The sequence below is a fragment of the Pipistrellus hanaki genome (genome assembly GCF_964339955.1).
Source record: "Pipistrellus hanaki genome assembly, chromosome: 5".
NCBI classification, from domain to species: Eukaryota; Metazoa; Chordata; class Mammalia; order Chiroptera; family Vespertilionidae; genus Pipistrellus; species Pipistrellus hanaki.
The window spans coordinates 42,824,765-42,848,508 of NC_140507.1; the positions used below are offsets into that span (position 1 = coordinate 42,824,765).

Consider the following 23,744-nt stretch of genomic DNA (forward strand, 5'->3'; position numbering starts at 1 on the left):
AAGTGTGAAGATTCAAGGAAAGATGAGATTAAATCAGATTTTCTTCTCATATGAAGGAATGATATTCAGGATATGATATCCTGAAGAGTGGTTAAATTTTGGAAGTCATGTGAGCAGAAAAAGAAAATTGAAAAATACTCAGAATAAAAAAAAATTATTTTCTTTAAGAAAAACTGTTCTATCATGGAATAAAATGGATTGTTCCAAGTCAAAGTCTAAACATCAAAAACTATGAGCAATTAGATAGTGTGTTCTTTTGAATCTGATTATTTTTATTGAAACTCCAAGAGTTAAATATGGAGATTTTTCATGCTAAATGAGTAGATGGTATCCCTTCACATTAAAATAAATTATGGAGTTAAGAGATTCTATGGACGGGCAGATAGTCTGTTCATTTGAAATATGCATTCCTTCATCCGGGACATTAATGTATGGCATGTCTTTGCTTTTATAAGACTGGATGAATTGTAGTAAAAGTGAGGAATATGTAGGAGGAGGTTATGATTTTGGTGTGTGTTTTTTAATGTTTGGCTTTGCCATTTATTTGCTTGTTTATTTTCATGAGAGAGCTAATGTTGTGAATCACAAACCTTTTACCAACGACTCACTCAAACAGGCAAGGAAGGATTTTGCAAATACTTTCCAGGGGCGAGTGGCATCTCTGTTAATTTCATGTGTATCTCCTAATACTCTGTGGGCCGTTTGGATGCCTAACCCATAGTGTAAGCTCTATAAAATGGCAGGCTGGGATCTATTGCTTATTCTGCAAGCTTTTCTGCCTATTTCATTATTGTAATCTTGGAGCAACAATCTTATTGCTGCTCAAAATCTTCCTCTGATAGTTCTGGGTAAGTCTCAGATATATATATATATATTATAGCTGATATCAAATACTCCAAAAGTACTTTCAGGAAATTTGGTAAGATTTCTGTACCTACATTATATATATTACAATATATACACATACATACATTCCTGTAATATTTTCTACCCTGATACTAAACACAGATTTCTCCCCTGTGTGACTATTTGGGTTTCTGTCAAAACAAAATAAAATCACAGGGTTGTTTTTCATTTTTGTTTTTCTCTTCTAAATTTGGGAAAGTTCCTTAAATAGGTTTGGTCTCCAGGGTTCACAATGGTTGCTTCACACGGCTGCCTTTGTCACAGCTGCTGGTGTAGAGATTTAGAGGATGAGTTCTAATTAGCCCCTTTCTTCCTCCAAAGACCTAAAGTTGTAACAGGAAGACAACAGCTAGACCACAGAACTGAGTCACTGCCAATGCAACAGCCTATAGAATATTCAGGTGGGGACTTCTCTGAACTGATTTGTTGAATCAGATATTTGACTAAATTCAGTGAGAAGTCCTCATATTCTCTATTTTTGCTTCTTAGCCATATTTTAAAATTGTGAATTTTTTTTTCCATTTTATGGAGGTGGAATTTACAAATAATAAAATGTATGATGTTAAATATACGTCTGGTGAATTTTGACCAATATAATGCACCACTCCCAATCAAGCCCTAAAATCTTGCTTCACTCTGTTCTGTAGGCAATTTCCACCCTCTCTACTCCCCACTGCCACTGTCAGGGAAACACTTTTCTTGCTTTCTTTTTTCAATTTGTCTTCATTGTTGAAAACAGCACAGATGTTCCCCCTGTTTCCTCTCATTAACTCTTTCTAGTCCACACCCGCCTCACCTTTGGCCCCAGGCCTTCACTACACCATTGTCTGTGTCCATGGGTTGTGTACATATGCATACAAGTTCTTTGGTCAATCTCTTTCCACCCACCCACTCATCCCCACCTTCCCACTGAGATTCAACAGTCTGCTCCATGCTTCTATTTCTCTGGGAAATACTTTTATTATATTTTTCAAAATTTGAGGAAGAGTAGTCATATTTATTTTGGAAAAAAAAAGTCAATCATAATAATAAAGTCCATCCCTTCCCCATCACATTCCTTGATCAGCCCCCACCCCCAGCCATTAAGAATAACTTGTGTAAGACTTGAATGTTATTACTCCTCCCCTCCCTTTTTATCTATCCACAGTGTGACAGGTCAAAACTGTACTTATTTCTAGAGACACAAAAATAAATCAAATATAAGAATATCCATTCCCTCTGTCATGGTACCCAGATTCTAGTGTGGGCCTTTGAGGAGTAAACTGAGGATGACGGTAGAAGTTGTTTAAATGATTTGTACTTATTTTTTGAGAGTGTGGAACTCCTAAAGATTGTGTGGTGGAGAAGGTGCTGCTCACTAAAGCACAGCCACCAGCATTCCACAGCCTCTCCTTGTGGCCAAGTGACTGCTTGTAGCCAATGAGCTATTAGTGGAATTAAATAAGACACTTTCAGCCTGGTTCCTAATAACCTTTTAATTCCATTACTTCATGGCCATTTTCCTGTGTCTAGAAGGAAAGGAGATCCTTCCCAAACTAACCTTGGAAATGATAGCTTAATAATGATGAGTCTCCATGAGACTGATCCTCAAATGACCTTCACGTAAGACTATTACACTAGTAGAAACCTGAAGTTATCATTTTGAGCTTTTTTCCCCCCCAACTGTTACCAACTAATACCAATGTAAACTATAATTTCTTTTTTCATTTTTGCCTTTCAATCCATCTGGTAAAAAGCTCAGTTCGGGAAGAAACTTACTACTTAATTTTCCATATCTACACCTGAGCTGATGCACTCTGCTGCAGAAAAATGACAAAATAAAACAGATTGTTTCTGTTATAAATTGTCCCATTTTCCTCTTATAACTTAAAGGTTTCATTATTTGTTTTGCTAGAGGAGAATAGTGGTTTTACTATAAGAACATTGTAGTATGGGTATGGAGAAATCGATGCCCACTTGTTATATGGCTTATTTAAACTTATACTTCCAGAAAGGGGTGGCTATGGAACATTCACTTTGAGATTTTGATTGCTGATCTAGAAAATAAATACACAAGGAAAAGAGCAAAATATTCCAAATATCTAAATGAAAAAGAAATAGACTTGCCAAAGCCAGTTTGGCTCAGTCGATAGAGGGGCGATCTATGGACTGAGGGATCCCAGGTTAGATTCCAGTCAAGGGTATGTACATTGGTTGCAGGCACATCCCCGGTAGGTGGTGTGCAGGAGGCAGCTGGTCGATGTTTCTCTCTCATCGATGTTTCTCTCTATCCTTTTCCCTTCCTCTCTGTGGAAAATCAGTAAACTATATATATATTTTTCAAAAGAGACTTTAAAAGAAAAAAAATAGACTTATGCACTCAGATCTGCTCTCAGTTTTTCTCAATTTTCATTTCCGATTGCTGATAAAAATACATTGAATTTTATTTTATGCTTAGTTCCTTGAGGGTTAAAACTAAGTATGTTTAGGTAATAACTCCGTTTTTTAGAATGTAGATTCTTTTTTTTTCCCCTCACTATTTCTCCCTGGAAGCAATGGGTTCAAGAAAAAACATGTAATCATATATTCAGCAATAAAGGGCCTGCTACTGTTTTTGGCACTAGGGGTGTATTGGTAAACAAAGCAGGCCTCCATCATCACTGTTCTGCTGTTGCTCTTTACACCTGATGTGAATTGTGTGCCTTCCCTGATGTTATTCTGTGTGGCCCCTTCTGTCCTGGCAGTTAAGGCCTAGTGCTCTCTCCCTGCTGGTTTTCTCTCTCTCTCTCTCTCTCTCTCTCTCTCTCTCTCTCTCTCTCTCTCTCTCTCTCCCTCCCTCCCTCCCTCCCTCCCTCCCTCCCTCCCTCCCTTTCTATCTCCTTTATTATTTTAGAGCAGTGTTAGATTCACAACAAAATTGAAAGGAAGATACAGAGATTTCCCACATACCCCTGAACCCACAGGTGCAACACTCCCCTAACTCCCCCTATTAACAATATGCCTCGTCAGAATGTTACATTTATGAGTTGATATTGACATTCAAAGTCCACAGTTTGGAAGCGGGTTCACTCAGTGTCATACATGCTACAGGTTTCAAAAATGTCTAGTGCTACGTAGCCCTCATTAGAGTGTTAACCAGAGTATTTTCACTGCCCTAAAAATTCTCTGTACTTTGTCTATTCTTCTCTACTGTCTGAACCCTTCCAACCACTGAACTTTTTACTGTTTCCATAGTTTTGCATTTTCCAGAATGACATGTAGTTGCAATCATAGAGTATGTAGCTTTTTCAGATTGGCTTTTTTCACTTAGTAATACACAATTAAGTTTATTCCATGTCTTTCATGGCTCGATAGCTGATTTCTTTTTAGGGGGCAATAACATTCCATTGTCTGGATAGACCAAAGATGATGTTAAAATGTTATGTATCCTTTCACTTACTGAATGACAACTTGGATCTTGGTTGTTCCAAGTTTTGGCAACTATGAATAATACTGCTCTAAACATGTGTGCAGGGTCTTTGTATGGACATAAGTTTTCAGCTCATTTGGATAAAGGCCAAGGAGCACAATGGCTGGGTGGTATGTTTAGTTTTGTAAGAAACTGCTGAACTGTCTTCCAGAATGGCTGTACCATTTTAGATTCTCACCAGCAATATATGAGAGTTCGCATTGCTCCACATCATTATCAGTTCTTAGTATTGCTAATGTTCAGGATTTTGGACATTCTAATAGGTATTTAGTAGTCTTCATCTATTTTTGTCTGTTTTTTTCATCAGTGTACTTCAAACATCTAAAACAGTACCTGCTATAGTGCATTATATATATATATATATATATATATATATATATATATATATATATATATATACACATACATACTGAGTGGCCAGATTATTATGACCACCTGACGTTTGTAGGCAAATTAGCCGTACACTGCATCATATGGGATATGGAAGCCGAAGGCTTGTTCAAACACCTTTGCTGTCTGCATTTACCAAGATAAAACGTCTCCAATTTTCACAGGAGCACAAGGATGAGACAGTCGAGCATTGGAAAAAATGTCATGTGGTCCAATGAATCACATTTCCAGTTGCATCATGTAGATGACAGAGTGAGAATTTGAGGAAATAGCATGAAAGCATGCACCTCACATGCATGAGTACAACCCTTCAGGCTGGTGGGGGCAGTGATATGATTTGGGACATGTTTTCCTGGCATGATTTGGGTCATTTAATTCATGTAGAACAAAGTCTGAATAGCACAAAATACCTAAGTATCATTGCTGACCAAGTTCATTCTATCATGTTGATGGTGTATCCCAGTGGAGATGGCTTCTTCCAACAAGACAATGTGCCATGCCCCAGTGCTCATATTGTGCAGGAGTGGTTTCAAGAACATGAGGGAGACTTTACCTTGCTTAGGTGGCCCCTACAATCACCGGATCTCAATCCAATTGAGCATTTGTGGGACGACGTTAAAAGAGCCATCAGGCAGCTGGTTCCACAACCATCAAATCTCACAGAACTGGACAGTGCTATTCATGAGGTATGGTGTCAGATTCCTTGAATCACCTTTCAACTTCTCGTGGAGCCAATGCCAAGAAGAATCGCTGCAGTATTGAAGGCAAAAGGTGGCCCAATGAAGTACTGATGGGGTGGTCATAATAATCTGGCTACTTAGTGTATATTATCCTATATAATAAAAGGCTAGTATACAAATAGACCAAATGGCAGAACAACCAAACAACCAAACAAACATCTGCTGGGGCCAAGGCCTGCCATGTTCTGCTGACCCCCAGGGGGAGTGTGCAGAACATGGCAGGCCTTGGCCCCAGCAGATGTTGGAGCAGGTCAGCGGGGGCGCCAGACCAAGGCAGGGCGCTGGTCACTGTCATTGCGGCGAGCCTCTGGTGGTTACTGAAAATTCTTTGCTCCCACACGCCACAGCCACAGTCCCACCCGAAGCTTGCATCCACTGTCAGTGCTGGCCCCACTTGCACCAGAGCCGCCACTCGCACCCACTGCCAGTGCCTGGTGCCAGTCTGATCACTTGGTGCCATCAGCGGGTGCAGTGAGTGGCTGTTGACCCTGATAACCCCTGAGGGCTTCTCCACTTCCACCTGTTTCTGAGGGGTGACTGGGGCAGCAGCTGTCATGCACACCCACTGGTGGCACTGGCCTCAATCTCTCCATGCAGTCAGCGGGTGGGAGTGGGGCTGGTGCCATCAGTGCGTGGTGGGAGCAGCGGCGGTGGGAGTGGGGCATCCAGCAGACAGGGGGCTGTGGTGGGAGGGATTGGGTAGGGGTGCAGAGGATGGGGCAAGACCCAAGTCTGTGCCTACCACAGCCTCATGGCCCACAGCTCCTTTCAAGGTATACGAATTTGTGCACTGAGCCCCGTGTGTGTGTGTGTGTGTGTGTGTGTGTGTGTGTGTGTGTGTGTATTGTGTGTATATAAATATATTTGCTGAATTAAGGAATGTTGCTTTTAAAATATATTTTTATTGATTTCAGAGAAGAAGGGAGGTGTAGAGATAGAAACATTAATGATGAGAGAGAATCATTGATCAACTGCCTCTTGCATGTCCTCTACTGGAGATCGAGCCTGCAATCCAGGTATGTTTGGAATCAAACCCAGTACCCTTCAGTCTGCAGGCTGATGTTCTATCCACTGAGCCAAATCACCTAAGGCGAGTAATATTTTATATGTTGCCCCTTTACTCAGATGTCACCAAGGATAAAGGGAAGAGAGAAAAAGAAGTGAAGGACTCAGCTAGTTGTAGTGGTTGGTTTTTAGTATCATTTAGTTCCTACAAGGATACTTTGTTCATTTCTAAGTGACATTCTCATGTATTTGCAACCGTACACTCTCAGCAATTACTGAAAATCTGTACAGGCAGTTCACAAAATCTGCACTGACAGCCCCTAAGCAAGACTTTGCAGAAGAGATCCAAATTATAAGGCATGGACTGGCAAAATCTGTTTTCTGGTTAGAATCCATGAAGCATTCCTAATTGCGTTTTTGGGGATATGTTACATCCCATGTAACAAGATTTCCTGGAAGTTGTGTAGATTATTTGGAACCTAAAACCCTATCTAACACAAAAGGTCCACTTCCAAAGGAAAAGTCTGGGCTTCCTCTGTCTGGAACATTTTGTGGTTATTACTTTAAGGTGCAGAATGTGCCTTTTAATGAAACCGGAATGTGCCTTCCTTTCAATTTTGCTATGAATGGAACACTGGCCTGAACCAGAATAGAGCTTTTTTAGAAAGCCTATCTTTATTTAGATAAAGGCACTCTGAAATGTAATACAGTTTATAATATCAGCTCCTCCCCATTTGGGGGAGGAAAAACGTTTGAATCTTCTATAGGCCATCCAAAGGCAGTGAGGAGGAGAGCTGCTACCGCAGAGCCCACACCTGGGCACCTCTTCCTTCCATGTGTGCACTCCTCTGCGGGGGGTGAAGGTAGGGGGGGATGACAGAAAAAGGAGAAACATCTTCCACAAAAGCATTGCTTTGTTCTGCAGCTTATTCTAAAGAGCATTGGAGGTGGGAATAATGAAGACACTGACATCCGATATTGTACCCTTCCCGATTTACTTACCTCTGGCGCTTTATGCTCTCAGCAATTACTTAAGTTATCTTCGTTTTCTGTGGCAACAGCCCTTTCTTACTTAATATTCATTTTCTGGCACTTCACTTTGGCTTATAGTAAAATTTCCACATCACCTTTCCCAATACAACCCTTAACATATTCAGTTAGAAATACACATATTTAAAAAATAACAACACAATTTCCTCCCTCAGTAACTCAAGTTCTCTACACTGGTGTCTCCCTAAGCACTCAAAAACCTTTGATTTAAAATATAGAACAAAAGAAATGAAGGTTGAAAAGTTATTAGCTTCATATCTCAAAAACATAATCCCTGTCATACTAACAAAGAAAACATACCCCAAAAATGATAAAATCTAGGTGGTTATATGAAGTACTATACACATGCAAAAACGTGGAGGAGACTCCTATAAAATGTGGACAGTAGAATAAATGACCAAGGAGGAGTATCATAAAATAAATAAATTGAAGAGATTAAAACCTGAAAAAGCAAACAAGAATTAGGAGCAACTTGCAGAAGTCATAAAAGGAAATAGAAAACTATTATTTTAAAGAAGCAGGGTAGTATGTGGCATTGCAATTTTAAAAGTCAGGAAGTAGGTAAATTTTGGCAGCAATTTTTGCAATGCCAGCTCCCCATATAATTCTTTTAACAGCTCCACAAATTATATAAGCTAGAATATAATGAACATGTAAATTAATGAGAAGTATATGCACTCACATTCAGATCTATTATACTGTGTGTATCTGTTAAATAATTTTTTGGTTTAGATTACATTAAAGGTCCTATTATTTCTAGCATACAGTGTGTGTATGTATGCTTTGCTATGAGCTCAGTTACATACATGAACAATGAAAGCACAATTTGGCCAATAATGTTTCTACAATTGTAATGCAGCACTTTAGATATTGTTCAGTTATTTCAAAAAGTGACTTACTGTTTGTGCTATAAACTAAAATGAATAAAATGGATTTTCAGACTAATTTATTAAATTAAAACTGTATGTAGCCATAGAGAATTATTATTTTTTATTCAAAGTTAGACATCCTAGTATATTAAATAATTACAATCAGTAGGGCATCTTATGATTTTATAATATATAAAAGACAACATATGCATGTAAAATTATGTTGTTTTATAAAAATTGAGCCTACAATTAAGGAGGTGAATCTGTTGGTTCTTTAGAACGGCCTTCACTGTTTTTATTATTTTTAAAACTCAACATAAATTTTTAAGACTTTTGTATGGTTTGAATTTAATGTTATAAAGCAATGTTTATTGCCAGTCCAGAGTTCATTGTGTCTCTAATCTTTGATACTGTGATGTGATACTGCTAATTTCAGATATATTGAATTAGAATGGAAACATCAAAATCTTTTCAATAGTTTGGCAAATTTCCTAAACTGTCTTGGTTAAGTCCTCTGAGTTCATTCACGACTGAAAGATGCTATGTCAGGCAATGCATTTTTTCACCCACACAACTAATTTTTAAATAAATTCACTTTTTTTTAATTTAAATTTTATTCCTACCAACTGTTCTCCGTGACACCAACAGAACAGTAACCCACATTTTGCCTTAATAGTTATCTATTGGTAAGTGGTCAATTTTATATATCTGTGACAGAAAGTAGAATAATTTAAATGATCAATAAAGTTATAGGCCTTATCTGTTAAATACCAAGAAGGAAAGAATTGATAAAGTTAATAACTTGTAATAATTCTAATCATCCCATAAACAATCTAATCATACTATAAACAACCACTTAAAGGGAAGATTGGCTAACAATAGATTAGGTGTTGAATTACATTTTTAGAAAATGCTTCCCTTATTAAATGATTATCATTGAAGAACATTTAAAGGAATTGAATGGGGCCAAGGAGATTAAGAACTAATGAACGAGAAAAGAATCTCTCTAATTTAGTGCTTTTTGGTTGTTTGAATCTGAGGAGGGGTGTGATATCAAAGAAGAGGTCATGCAAATGTGAAGAGAAGTTAGGTTGCTATGATAGTACAAACATTCCAGCTTTCACTGAGATAATATTACCTGTGAAAGGAACAGCAGTGAAAAACAAACATCTTACACTAATATCCCTTAACTTGTGGGCATGGAGAAGAGTGGAGAAGCAGAAAGTAGTGTGAGACATGGAATGCTTACTATATGGGCAGTATACAAAGCTTTTGTGTTGAAATAACACTGCATTTCATGTGCTTCACATAAACATTGATTTCCAGCGTTGCTTCCTAAATCATTGTTGGTGCTTTAAGAATAGAACAATTATGAAAGTCTTTTTTAAATGATAATGTGTGCTGAAAGAGTGGATTTGAAAGTCAGAATGTCTTTAAATATGGTTAGCATTTGTGTGTGTAATCTACTGAAAAATAAACGAAAATTTCAAGTGAAATTGCAATCCCCCCTATAAAGAGGTAAAATGTGCCCTTTGAAAGACCTAACACATCTATTTGATGTGGTTGGTAATCACTTGAAAATTAAAATATCTGAACTAGCTAACTACATTTAGATTATTCTACTTTCCTGGTATTTCAATTCCCACTAGGAAGGCGATGAGGATAATATTTTCATCTCTTAGAAATGCTACGTTTCAGAATGTGGGTTATTTTTAGCTAAAGGCAACTGAGTCGCAGTGTGCTCAAGAGAAACTTCTGTTTTCCCACCTGCAACCCCAACCCCAACGACTAGAAGAATTTGAATTAGGGGCCTTTCCCATACCATAGTAAGAGATTATTAAATATAACGTATTTTGGGACCTATCTATGTGGCAGGGCGAACTACTAATTACAACACATCTGTTCCTATCATCCTATGATGACCCAACGTGCTTTCCCTCATCTGGAGCTCAGAATGTCACATACGCCTCATTTTCCCTTTCTGTCTCTGGGCCCATTATGTAGATGAGGTTCCCAAGCACACATATGTAATTACATTTGATCATTTTCTCCTGTTAATCAACCTCATATAGATTTAATCATTAGACTAGCTGAAAGAACTTACAGGGTAAGTTTTCTTTCTTCCCCACAGAAACACTGTAAGAGTACATTTTTTCCCCCCAACACAACTTAGTACAAAATGTTCTGAGACATATTTTTTTAATTTAAAAAGTGGTAAAGCAATTACTATATGATTGCTCCATTTTCTTTATACTTCAAATGCATTTAAATTATTTAATCTACTGGGAATATTGTAGACTCTTTTAATTCCCATTACAGGTCTCAAATTCAATCCTTTTCCATTGCGTTTTTCTTGTTAGCCAACCCAGCTGAATGTTCCTTTTTTTTTTTTTTAATTAAATGTGTAGGGTTTTTTTTTTGTTTGTTTGTTTGTTTTGTTTTTTAGTTGATTTCAGAGAAGGGAGAGAGATAGAAACATCAATGGTAAGAAAAATTGATAGCTGTCTCTTGTACGCCCCCTATTGGGGATTGAGCCCACAACTGAGGCATTGAGGCATGTGCCCAGGCCTCCTGGTTCATGGGTCAAATTTAACCAGAGACACACCTGCAGGCTGAATGTTCCCATATCATTCAAAACCTAACACTGAATTATCTCCTCATGAAGGATATGCTTCCTGCAAAGCCTTTGAACATAAATATATATAGGAATAGGACTCTGTTTTATGGACAGTTCTTTAGCTTTTCTTTATTTTTTTGCTTCTATTTTCATTGACAGTAATATTTTCTGGAGAGTACAATCAAGATGGTGTATTCATGGAAATAACACTAATAGAAACCTGGTCATAAATGAGAACAATCATAATCACGATCTCTTTTACCAAAGCATTCCACACAGAGAGATAACAGCACAATAAATAGTTTGCCATTTGTCACACAACAAATAAAACAGAATTGCAATAGCAAAAATGTAATTTTATAAACGTTCTTATACTAAATATAAAAGCAAAAATATAAGATCATGCACTGGAGACAAAAGCTAAAAGTGAATACTGTAGCAAAACAACAACAACAACAACACAACAACAACAACATTGCAAAGATAAAAATGTTCAAGTATTGTGAACGGAGAGGGGAAGATTCAAATAGAGCAGTTTTAGCATAAATCAATTACATTTACTACCCCACGAGGGATACTGACATAATTGCCTTTGTCCATTAATACTTCATGCTGTTAGAATACATACTGTTACCCATTTAAAGGATAGAGTCCATTTCCTTGGAGCACATCTCTTGAGGATGGAATGAAATTCATCATTTACTTTGATTATAAATAGACAATCACACTTTAGGGGAAATATTCTCAAGAACAGGCTGGTATGATCTCCTGGAATAGCAGGGGCCTGGGAGTTAGGAAAAATTGACTCTGGTCCTATTTTCATTATTGACTGTGAAAGAGACTGCCTCGTTCTGAAATAACATTTCACCTCATGTTTCAATTTTGCTGTGAGAATTGAACTATCAGAACTAGCAGAGAGCAGTAAAAATAATAATAACAACAGTAATAAAAGTTTAACATCTTTATTGATGCTTAATTATAAAAAAGTATTGAAAAAGAAGTTGGATCCCTTAATAGAAGTAAGAATTCTATAATGCTTTAGTGGGGTTGTTCCTACGGCATAATAATTTCTTCCCCAACGTAACTAGTCTAAGCAGTGCCTTTATACTTTATGGTTGAATAGTATATCATAATTGAACAGTGGCTACTTCCTACGTGACTAGGAAAGACATGTTTGTAATGGGAGTAAAAAAATAAAATTTGTCTGTTAAATTACACATAAATATAAGATACAAATGTATTTTTAAAATACAGATTGAAGTCATCACACTTGCATTGTGTACATACGAAAATACAGTATTTAATATTCAATATACACAGACACATTTATGATAAATGCAACGATTTGGCAATGCCAGTTCTCTCAGGGTTTTCTCCGTCCCCTGCTTCCATGTACCTGGAAACCAAAACGCTTGGCCCACACCTCCTAGCTCTGGCGGACATCCTGAAGCAGCTTGTTAATCTCGGCCACCAGCTCACTGGCATCCATGAGTTCGTGCTTCCCGTCGTTGAGGTGGTTGAGCACATTGTCAAAATCATCTTCTTCATAGTTTTCGGGGATCTCCTCCATGGCCGGCAGCCATTTAGCCGATGGCTGCACACTGGAGTGGGTCCCCAGGGTGGGCCCAGAGCTGGTGGTGGGATTCTGGAAATGCGTACTGGCCGCCCAGGCTGCCACACCCTGTGGGTAGCCCCCGGTCTTGGCTGGCAGAGGTCCCTTCCGACGTTCCAGAGAGTTGGACCTATCCACCTCGCTGGCCTCAGAGTAGGTGTCCAGGGAAGGGGGTAAGAGACGCTGGAACACGCTGCTCATTTCTGAGAGCAGAGATGACGTGCCTTTGTCCCCAGGGTCCTCCTCTTTGGGGGAGTCCTTCCCGAAGGTGGAAAAACTCTTCTTCTTCTCCCCGGACTCCGCAGGCTGGGCGTCATCCTCAAGACCCTGGTGTGCGTGCTGCTGCTGGGGCTGCGCTGGGAATTCTTCTCCTGGGATGAACATGTTGCTCCGATAGTCAGAGGATGGTGAGGGCAGCGGTGGCATCCAGCACTGGTCAGAGTGTCCCAGGACCCTGCACTCCTCCGTGCACAGCCTCATGGCTGCTCTCAAGGGAAACAATGGGGATTCATGAGTACACTTACTATCACTAAAAATGTTGGGGACAAAATGTATTTTACTTTAAAAAAATATATAGAATGGGACAGTTTAAATTACTACCCTGATATCAACCCATTATTTTACACATTAGATGAACTATAATTATGGCTTTGATTTGAATGCTAGTTTTATGGACCCAGCATATATATATTTTTTTCTTGCTCATCCAATAAGAAAAGGAAGATTAGGACTCCTCTATTTCTCAGGAATATCATTTCTGCTACTCAAGTAATGAGAAAATGGATTGACAACTTATGCATGAGAATGACTAAAAAGGTGTGGGTGATGAAATATTTGCTGAACATAACTTCTAAAGAACACCAGAGCTGTAAGGTGAAATCCATAACTTCATAATGCAACCCGATAATCCTCAAGTAATACCTTTGAATAGCTCTCTAGGTAGTGAGGTCTATCTGGCCTATTTTACCTTTAATGCAAGCATCGAGAAGATAGTGAGTTATCAGGTCATTATATTATTGATCTCCCTTAAAGGTTTCCTGGGTTATTTATTGACTTTTTATTTAAAATAGCAGTGCAAATTATCTGCAACTACCAGACATCTGGTTTGAAAATCAAATAGATGGAAAAGTCATCAAAAGGTGAAGAATATGAAAAATCCACTGATTAGTTCTTCCAGTTGTTATGATGTCCTATTGGAATGTGAGTGACCACACTCATAGAAAGAAAAGATGATGACAAAAGCAGGAAAATAAAGAGGAGAAAAATCTCTAAATTTGGAAAATACAATAACTAAACTACATAACAACCAGAAAATATGAAGATGTCAATTATAGTCCAAAAATAATCTATCTCTTTCGGTGACAATAAGGTCTCTTTAATATCACAATTTTTATTTTAGAGAAAATGACAGAATGCAGAAGATCTAAAGTAGTTTTCTTAGATTTGAAAGAAAACTGGACCATTATCAGCCATACCTACATATTTAGAAATGATTCTATAGATTTGGCTACTTAAGAAATATTTCTCTTCCTGTGAAATTTTTGCTAAAAAGGATGACTCTTGAACAATGCCAAATATCTTGTCAGAGGAAGCAAGTTGCCTATTGTGTTTATTGCTGCATCCTTAGCACTGGGTAAAGTGTCTGCAGAGAATAAGCATTCACTACATATTTTCTAATCATCATGGGAATGGAACTCAAAACCACAATGACATTTCACCTCAAACCTGTCAGGATGGCTATTATAAAAAACAAAAATAGCAAGTACTGATTAGGATGAGGAGAGATTGAACACTTGTACACTGTGTTGGAAATGCAAAAATGGTGCAGTCACTGTGAGAAACAGTGGTGGTACACCAAAAAATTTAAAATAGGACTACCATATTATCCAGAAGTCCCACTTCTGGATATTTACCCAGGAAAATAAGAGCAAGTATTGTGAGTGAGAAAAAAATGTGTGGTTGCTAAAAAAGCTGAAAATACAAATGAAGTAAAGAAAATGCAGCGATAGTATGACTACTGATTCCATAGGAGTCAATGTGGGCCAAGAGAAAGAGGGCAAACATTGAGAATCCTTGTGTAACTTTGCTGTGAAGAAAAGTTGCTTACATGAGGAATGATGATTTAAGAATAAAAGCATGTTTAGGTGTGCTAACCTCATGCCTTATTACAACTTGAAAATATCAACTATTGTTCAGCAATTAATGTGGACAAACCAAAGGGAGTTGAAAGTAACTGGAATACTTTAATAGCAGTGAGGTTTTCCAAGCAGTGGTAATGAAATGTTTTCTTCATTCCCTAGGTCTCTGAAAATGGAAAGGAGACTTGTCTGCGTTGTCTTATTCACATCCTGTTTACAAAGAAGGAAAACAGGCCTGATGACACCTTTCATTTATTTTCCTGGCCTTTAACTCTGTGGTAAGGGCTTAATTATTCGATTGGCTATTTTATTTTAATGTTTAATGACAAAGGAGATAAAAATTACACAGGCTTCTAAGAATCCTGAGTATGAGCAAATTTCTAGAAACCTGAATACAACCTGGGTAATTAAAATGAGCTCGTGTTTACAAATTACTTTCGTCAAAGGGTGTGTGTTTTTAAAATAGGGAATGCTATTTTATTACTTCACAATAAATGGGGCTTTACTTCTGAAATAGTAAATTAACACAAACTTAAAAATTCAGGAAATATGAAAAACTGATAAAGAAAATTTCATGGAGGAAGAAATGGCAAAAAATAATGGAGGTGGAAGGGCAGGGTTGGGAAGAGGGCATCTTTCAGTTCCCCTGACATTTTCAGTATTTTCCCTGGAGACCCAGTTATTTGAAACATTTTCAGTGCACATGTAATTCAGTGCTAGAGAGGTCCCATACCATGTCCAATGAATAGGACTTATTGGAAAGTGGTGTAAGTGGCTGATCTTTCCTTTAAAGCTTTGCCAGGTGGTGCAATTTCTCCTGGAGGGGAGGGGAGGACGTGAGGCATACAGAACTCTTCTTTCCCACTATGTGACTATCTATTTTGTCACTGTACTGTACTTATAGGTAGAGCAGGAGGTAAGCATCAAATACTAGAAGAAAAAAATGTGTGCCTAACTTCTTCGGAGCCATTCGTTAGTGTGTGAACAATCAGTTACTCATGAAGAGCCTTTCCCACGTGTCCTTACATGGTTTCAGATGTAGTTCTGAGTCAAGGGGAGCAAGGAGGGCCCTGAATGTCCAATTACGAGTGCCAAAATACGATGCTGAGAGCATGTCAAGAAAAGAAAAAATAGTGGACATAGAGATTCAAGTCGGTAAAGAGAAACATGAAACAAAATTTGAGAGATGATAGACAAAATGAAGAGAAGCCAGTGTTTTAGGTAGAAATGCCCATGAGCAAAGGATTGGTGTGTAAGATATACTAAGAGATGGCCCTACCTATTGCAAAAGACACCCCAAAAAAGCCAAATTTGAGAGTTAATAAACTAGGAGTGGATTTCACTGACCTTAGAATGCCAAGATAAATAGGTTTCATAGAGGTTGCTGGGCAAAAAAAAAGTAAATTATTGATTTTGAACCAAAAATACAAATTAAAATGTTATGAAAAAGGTGTTCAAACTCTATGAAAGATTAGCAAAGGGAAGAGTTACTAAAGAGAGAGAATATCAGTTCATATGCTTGCACAGTAACTCAGCCATGCAGAAAGGTCAGAACTAGGGTACCAGCCATGAAAATTAAGAAAACTCAGAATTAAAAAGGACTGTTTGAATTAAATAATCATGGAGGGTAGATTGGTGAAAAGTGAAATGAGCTCAACCAGGATGGAGCATCACAAAATCAAAAGCCTTTATACATCACCCTGGTGCAACTAATACACTGGGGAAATGGAGATTTTGCAGGAATATGAATAGTACGGTAGTTCAAAGTTGAATGAATAAGGAAGAAAATACGTTGACAAACATGAGCTAACGGACAAAAATGTACGCTGATTTTACTGCTCAGAATGCAGGATGTCTGTGGGAATTAATAGAATGACCAGAAATGACCCTGTTGGCAGGCAATGCAACATAACATGATCTATATTTGATCACAGTTTAATGTAGAAAAAAATGTTGAAATAAGACACTTAAGGCCTAAAAATACACATGCTTTCAAAACTGCACTGACTTCTGTTAATGGCATTCAGAAGTGGATTTACTTTTTTCCTACTTCGGATATTTCCTGGGAATATAAGTTCACAAGACACAAGTTTTATACCCCAATGTGCTGGCAGAAGCTTTTGGGGTGAATAATTAACCAGAAAATTGGTGAAGTATTATCAGGAAGATGGTCATAACAAAAGAATGGTTATCTCTGTATGATACTTAATATGCGTATTTCTTTCCCTACTAGCCAAACATGAGTAAAGCTTAAAACAGATTTATGTATCATTGGTGAAATCCTGATACTCTATACCTGCCACCACACCCCACAGGGAGGCAGGTAGTCAGGCATGCAGAAATGTATCTACTGTAACACAATCAGTTGTCATACAACACCATACACCAGCAATATAGCTCTCCCACTACACATCTAGATTAGTATGATTGTATAAATATGGAATTGTTTCTTAAAGGCTGCCTATATATTAAGTGGTATTATAATGATAATATAATTAAAAAGAAATATAAACTTAGAAGAGGTCTAAAGTCAGTCACTATACAAGACTCACTAATATCTAGGCTTTATATCTACCTATTGTTCCTCCAATGTCTTTATTCTTTAACATTTATTTTTTTTTATTTTTTTAACTCAAGCATTAGATAACACTTCTGTCATGAACATACCTGGTTGAAAATACAGGAAAGAGTGAAAGAGAAGTCTTGATCTTTTTTTTTTTTTTTTTTTTTTTTTTAAATTAGACCATGGTTAGGTATTAGAATCACACAATTTCAGAATTTAAAAAGACTTTAGGCAACATTTAGGCCCCCAAATGGCTAGCTTATATAAGTAGGGGTAATTATTCTCTTTTTAACTATGCTGCTAAATTAAAATTTCAATGTATAGACTTCATATAATTAAAAAATAACACAAGGAAATATTGACATTATGCTCATGAAGTTACTTTTATGCCTTATGAAATAATGTAATTTGGTAAATCAAATATTCAAAATTAAAGTTCTGTCAGTATCATAAAATCATGGAAATTCAGCAATTTCATATATGTATACACACACACACACACACACACACATACACACACACATCTATACATTTCATGGGTAAGAACAATAAAACTGATTCTCTTTTAGCAAGTTGTCTGAAACCATATATTATATCCCATTATATTTCCAGAGTTTTCTCTTTAAATTGGTCCAGGAAATCTATGAATTAAAAACCACAACAACAAAGACATGTGGGCAAGCCCTATATGTAACCAGAAGTCCTTTCCATACATCCATCATCCTGCCAGAAATGCACTATCTATTAATGTAATAACAATGAGCTACTGTTACTAATTCCTACTTCCACGTGCTGGGAGGAGCAGTGCAAGTGTAGAACACCCATGGATCTGAGTAAGCATGGGGACATCACTGGCAACTACTACTGTGACTACTGTGCCTGATATAAGGCTCCTGCAGCTACTGCTACCACCACTCCAGTAACCACAAGAGCTAGAGTTTCTATTGACTCATTTTGCTTGCATTTCTGTGGCTCTCTGAAGCTCCCACATGTCTAGTCCCAAAACTCTTACTGAACTATACAATATTTAGAAAATAGATATTTTATGGCACTCAGACGGATAATATAGCTTTCTTTTGCCTTTCCTTTACCAAATAACAGTCACCAGATCAACACTCAGTAGAATTTAGAAACACACGTAGCCAAAGGAACATCTATGTGCTCCTAGGAGTTGATTGGATATTACAGCCTTTAGTCACAGGGCTGCTTCAATGATAGCCAGTATTTACCCAGTTGGTTCAGAGAGTTGCTACTGCACGATTAGAGAGAATGGATGCTAGGGAGAAAGTGGCTCATAACTTACTAAGCTTCCCTTCATCCAGCTGTATACTTACCAATTCCTCTCTTGGACTCCTGTTTCTCTTGCGTGCCAGTGTAGACAAAATGAAAGGTGGTGAAAAATATTCTGTGCATACCACCTACAAAGATGTATTTTCTCTCTTATTTTTAGTGAGCAAAGTATACCATTTCCTAGTATATTTTAATCTGTTTTTTGTGAGTTGGTTCCCATCACAGGAAATGTGTCCTCCAAATTATAGTCAAGTTCACCATGCACCAAAATGGGCTGTCTCAATGAAAACAGCCACCCCATAATTTTATAGAGAGTTGCTCAAGAGTGTCCTCTGACAGTACTGGATGGGGTAGGGAAAGGAGGAAAGCAGTGTGGTTTTCTATCCCTCTCTGCCCAGACTTTCCTTCTTGTCTTGTTAAGCTTTCATGCTTACTCCTTTTCTCTACCAACTGCTTCACATGAATTTTAAGAAAATAACTTCAAAGTGTTCTAGTCTGTATTCATTGCTAATAGTGTGCAGATTACAGAGACTCCGTGCAAAGGACAAAGAGAATATAAGCATGGGAGAAATTGTACACCTCACTGGTATAATAGATGTGAAAATAAGGATTCACTTGTCACTACCCCCTTACCTGCTGGGATTCTTCCATCTGTGAGAAACAGGTCGCTGAATCCTTCGCCCAGCAGCCTATCTATTGGAGAATCTCGCCCTAAATCATAATCACTGTCTCCTGCTTCACTGTCACCACGGCCACTGTCTTTCAAGCTAAATTTGTCCATGTCTTGAAGGGCATATCTAGAAAGATAAATCAGGGAACGTACAGTTTTTATTCTTTAGCATCCATGTTATGTGACACTTAACAGGCAACACAAGGGTAATGCATACCTATAGCTCCTAGAATATTTGTTTCCTCGAAAACTTGGCCTTGGCTGATATTGCCCCTGGTGAAGCATTGAAAGAAGCTGGGAGACCTGCTGGAAACCAAATAGACAGAACTGATTCCTGGAAACAAACCCCAGTACTCACAAGCCTTCAGCAAGGAAAAACAGTGAACATGCCCTCTCCCTTTTAAACACTTACATGTGCTGAGCTGTGGCAGACTCTGCAGCTAGCCACCTGATATTCCTGAACACATCCCAGAGAGATGTGAATGATCTAATACAACGGGCACCTTTTTGAAAGAAGACTCCTTTATAAATGACATACAAGTCTATTTTCTTTATAGTTCAGCTTAAAGTGTTCCATTATAAAAATTCATAGAAAAATACTCTAACATACACCATTCTAACACATGCAGTTAAAATAATGTCAGAAAAATGCCAACTCAGGTTTTTGTTTGTTTGGGCCTTTTTTTTTTTTTTTGTAAAGACCACAGGAGGTATGACAATAAAGCAAGTCCATTTATTTTTTTTTTGCTTCCAGTATCTTAATCTTGGAAGTATGGGGATTCTAATCAGTCCTTTGTGAGCTTCATTTGATTTTCAATATTATGCATTCAAGTAAATTCTTTAAAACTTGAAACAGTATGCTCAGATGTGTGTACTTACTACATATGCATAATGAAACTTGTACTCTACTTAATTTGCATATTGTTAGTACTGTTATTATTAAAGAAAACACCCCAGAACGAACACTTACACAACTTCTGTGCACTAGCAGCTACTTTGTCAGTGAATTGGTACAGTGTATGATCTTACCTCAACAGCCGGAGTGGCGTGGGTGAGCTCTAATGAGAAATTTTCTGGCACGTGGTTCGATGAGATTGTCACCAAACTGTTGAGGGACTGGTGACTGTTGTGACTCTGCCGGCTGCCCATTTGCCCTCTCTCTAAGGTAGGAGATGAGGATGGAGACGACCTGTGATGAGATCTGATAGGCAGAGTGCCATTGATGGTAGGCACCAATGTGATGTCCCCTTTGTGAATCTGCCTGGAGGGCCTTTTGGGGTGGTGCTGGTAAGTTGACTCTGCTACCCTGCAGTTGTAGGATCTCGTGTCTTTCTTTTCTCGGTTGCACCTGGTCGCAAACAGCACCATAATAACCAACAACACTGCACAAATTGCTCCTAAGGAAATAATTATAATCATGGAGACATCCAAAGATTCCTGGCTTGCTGGGGTCTTTGCTGTGCTGGTCACTGATTCTGCATATTTAAGGATCATACACTTCAGAAGGACTTTGGTATGCAGCTGAGGATTGCCTTTGTCCTGGATGATAACTGAGAGTTCCCATTCTGTGGAGGGGACAGACTCCAGGCTCACATTGGTATGGATGTCACATGACCGTGGATCAATTATAAAGATATTCTCCTCATTGCCTGCTACTATGGAGCAGCTGAGTTCAGCATTCACACCAGAATCTCGGTCGATTGCCCTTATTCTTGTGACATGAAAGCCACTTTCAGCCCCTTTGGGGATGTTGATTTCTGCGGTATTATTGCGCAGGGCAGGCCCTATGACCACCGGGACATTGTCATTTTCATCGATGATGGTGAGCACAACTGTAGTGTTGCTCACAAGTTGCTTCGGACTCCCTCCATCCCTTGCTTCAACTACAAACGTTATCTGACTCACTTCTTCATGGTCAAAGTTCCTGAGGGCATAGATGCCTCCATTAGACGGGTCAATGGTGACATATGTAGTTATGGAGCTTCCCAGGATAAAACTCTCCAAAATAGTATATGTAACTTGCCCATTCTCTTCAAGATCAGGATCTGTGGCTGTAACAGTGGTGATAAATGCCCCTGGCGAGTTATTCTCGGAGATGGCTAATTCATATCGACTTCTCTGGAAGTGGGGTGGATTGTCATTTATATCTCTGATTTGAACAGTAAAATGTTTTATGGTAGAGAGGCTGGGCATCCCCTTGTCCTCAGCAATCACAGTCAAACTGTATTCAGATCTCTTTTCTCTATCCAGGGTGGCATTGGTCAGGATCAAATAGTTGTTTTCATAACTCTGCTGAAGTTTAAAGTGGCCATGTCCATGAAGCCTGCAAACTACTTCTCCATTCAGCCCAGAGTCCTTGTCCTGAACACTGACCAGTGCAACAAACGTGTCAACGGGATCCCCTTCGAAAATGTAAGATATTTCTTCTTTCCCAGGGGGCATGAGGTTGATGTTGATCTCCGGCTTATTGTCATTAACGTCCACCACCTTAATTACAATTTTGCAATGAGCCGGAATGGAATTCGGACCGAGGTCCTGAGCCTGAACATCGATCTCGTAGGATTTGGTAATCTCATAATCCACTTGCTTGAAAAGAGTCAGATGACCCCTTTCTGAATCAATTTTAAAAGTCTCTATAATTTTGGGGGGCACATGACTGCTGAAGGAATACACAATTTTCCCATTGGCGCCCTCATCTGGATCGGTGGCATTCAGATCTAGGAGCAAAGTGCCCACGGGGGAGTTCTCTAAGAGTTGTATTATGTAAGACTGCTGCTCAAACGCGGGGCTGTTGTCATTGGAGTCCGAGATGCTGATTTTTAGGATGGACGAGCCGGACCTCTGAGGCACCCCCATATCGGAGGCCGTGAGCTGGAGCTCGTAGCTGGACTTCAGCTCCCGGTCCAGCTCCCGGACCACTATGAGTTCTGCGTACTTGGCCCCGTCCGTCCTGGTCCGGACCTCAATACTGAAGAACTCATTGGCCGAGAGCGAGTACGTGTGGAGGGCATTCTCCCCCACATCCGGATCGAAGGCCCCGTCCAGGGGGATCCGAGTGCCCACCGCGGCGCTCTCGGATATCTCTATGGGGATGAGGGGTCTGGAGAACTGGGGGGCGTTGTCATTAATGTCCAGCACCTCCACCTCGATGTGGAAGAGCTGCAGGTGCTCGGTGGGCAGGGTGATCACATCGAACTCTATGGAGCAGTTCAAGTTTTTCTGGCACAGCTGCTCGCGGTCAATCTTGGCCCCTATGCTGATCTCCCCGGTGTCCTCGTTCACCACCAGCAGAGGCGAGTTGCCCCTCTGCATGGCTCGGAAGCGCACATAAGGGTACGGCAGCTTGGCGAGCACATCGGCCACATCCTCCGACAGCCTCGCGATCACGGACCCGACCCTCTGCTCCTCATACATCCTGTACCTGAGGTTCTTGCCCAGCACCTGGGGGTGGAAGGACACCACCAGGAGCGCAAACACGAGTCTGGAGTGCATGTTGGCATTCATTTGGCGCACACCGATCGGTATCTGGGGAGGGAGGGGGTTTCCTTCCACCACCACCACGCGAGTGTCACCGCGGCAAAGCAATTCCCCCAACTTCCCTTTGGCGGCAACTTACAGCGAAGAAGCTACATCTGGCGCTTGCAGCTTGGAGGCGGCTCAGAGATAGCCCCGCAGCAAGGCACCGCCCGCAAACTTTCGTGGGATACACACCGCGGCACGCCTTCCCGGGGCGGTGGGCATGGAGTCGGGCGCTCGGTTCGCCTCGGGCTGGGCTGGCGGGCGGTCTGTGTGTCCGTCCGCGGGGCCGGCGGGATCCGAGCGTCACCTCCTCCTCCGCGGCTTTCCCGGCGCGTCCTCCGGAGCCATCCAGGGCGGGTGGCGGGTGGCGGGTGGCGGGTGCCGGGGTGCTGGGGTGCGGGGTGGTGGGTGCCCGGGTGGCAGGAGCCTCCGCGGCTGGTCCTTCCCCGGCGATTCCTCCTCCCAGTCTCCGCTCGGCTGCAGACTCCTCAGCCGCGATCGCTGACTCTGGTCTGAAAACCCTACAACTTCGCTCCAACTCAGACAAAGCGCTCTGGCCCGGCGTGTGTTGAACCGCTTCCAGCCAATCAGCGAGCTTCCAAATCCGAGCCGATGGAGTCCCCGAAGGGAGGGCGGCGGCGGGGGAGGAGGTGGGGGCGTGAGGAGGAGAGGGGGGCGCGGAGGAGGAGGGGGGCGAGGGCCGGGGGCGCGGGAAGGAGGAGAGCCGGGTGGGAAGCAGCTCCCAGACTGCGCCTCTCCTCCCTTCCCTCCCCTCTCCCTCCGCCCTCCCCTCTCCTGCATGCACTTTCTCTGAGCGTGCCGCGACAAAGGGGAGACAAATTACAGAAGAAACACACACAAAAAAACTTTAAATCAACTTCTGGTCGCCAGTGTTTATATGGCATTTTAAATGGTTCTGGTTTCCTT

At 40.1% G+C, this 23,744-nt stretch overlaps 1 protein-coding gene across 2 annotated transcripts; it reads right to left on the reverse strand.

Moving 5' to 3' along the window:
* Positions 1 to 11,138: 11,138 nt before the first annotated feature.
* On the reverse strand, positions 11,139 to 23,179 carry PCDH18 (protocadherin 18). Of its 2 annotated transcripts, none has more exons than XM_084884232.1 (4): positions 20,328 to 23,179; positions 19,516 to 19,604; positions 19,262 to 19,425; positions 11,139 to 13,119 (listed from the first exon to the last, which is right to left on the reverse strand). In XM_084884232.1, exons 1-4 carry the CDS (start codon positions 22,800 to 22,802, stop codon positions 12,452 to 12,454), a joined length of 3,396 nt encoding a protein of 1,131 aa, XP_084740358.1. In that variant the 5' UTR covers positions 22,803 to 23,179; the 3' UTR covers positions 11,139 to 12,451. The 2 variants fall into 2 exon arrangements, with proteins under 2 accessions (XP_084740358.1, XP_084740359.1); XM_084884233.1 differs by having other exon boundaries at positions 19,516 to 19,601; positions 20,328 to 23,178.
* Positions 23,180 to 23,744: the final 565 nt, after the last annotated feature.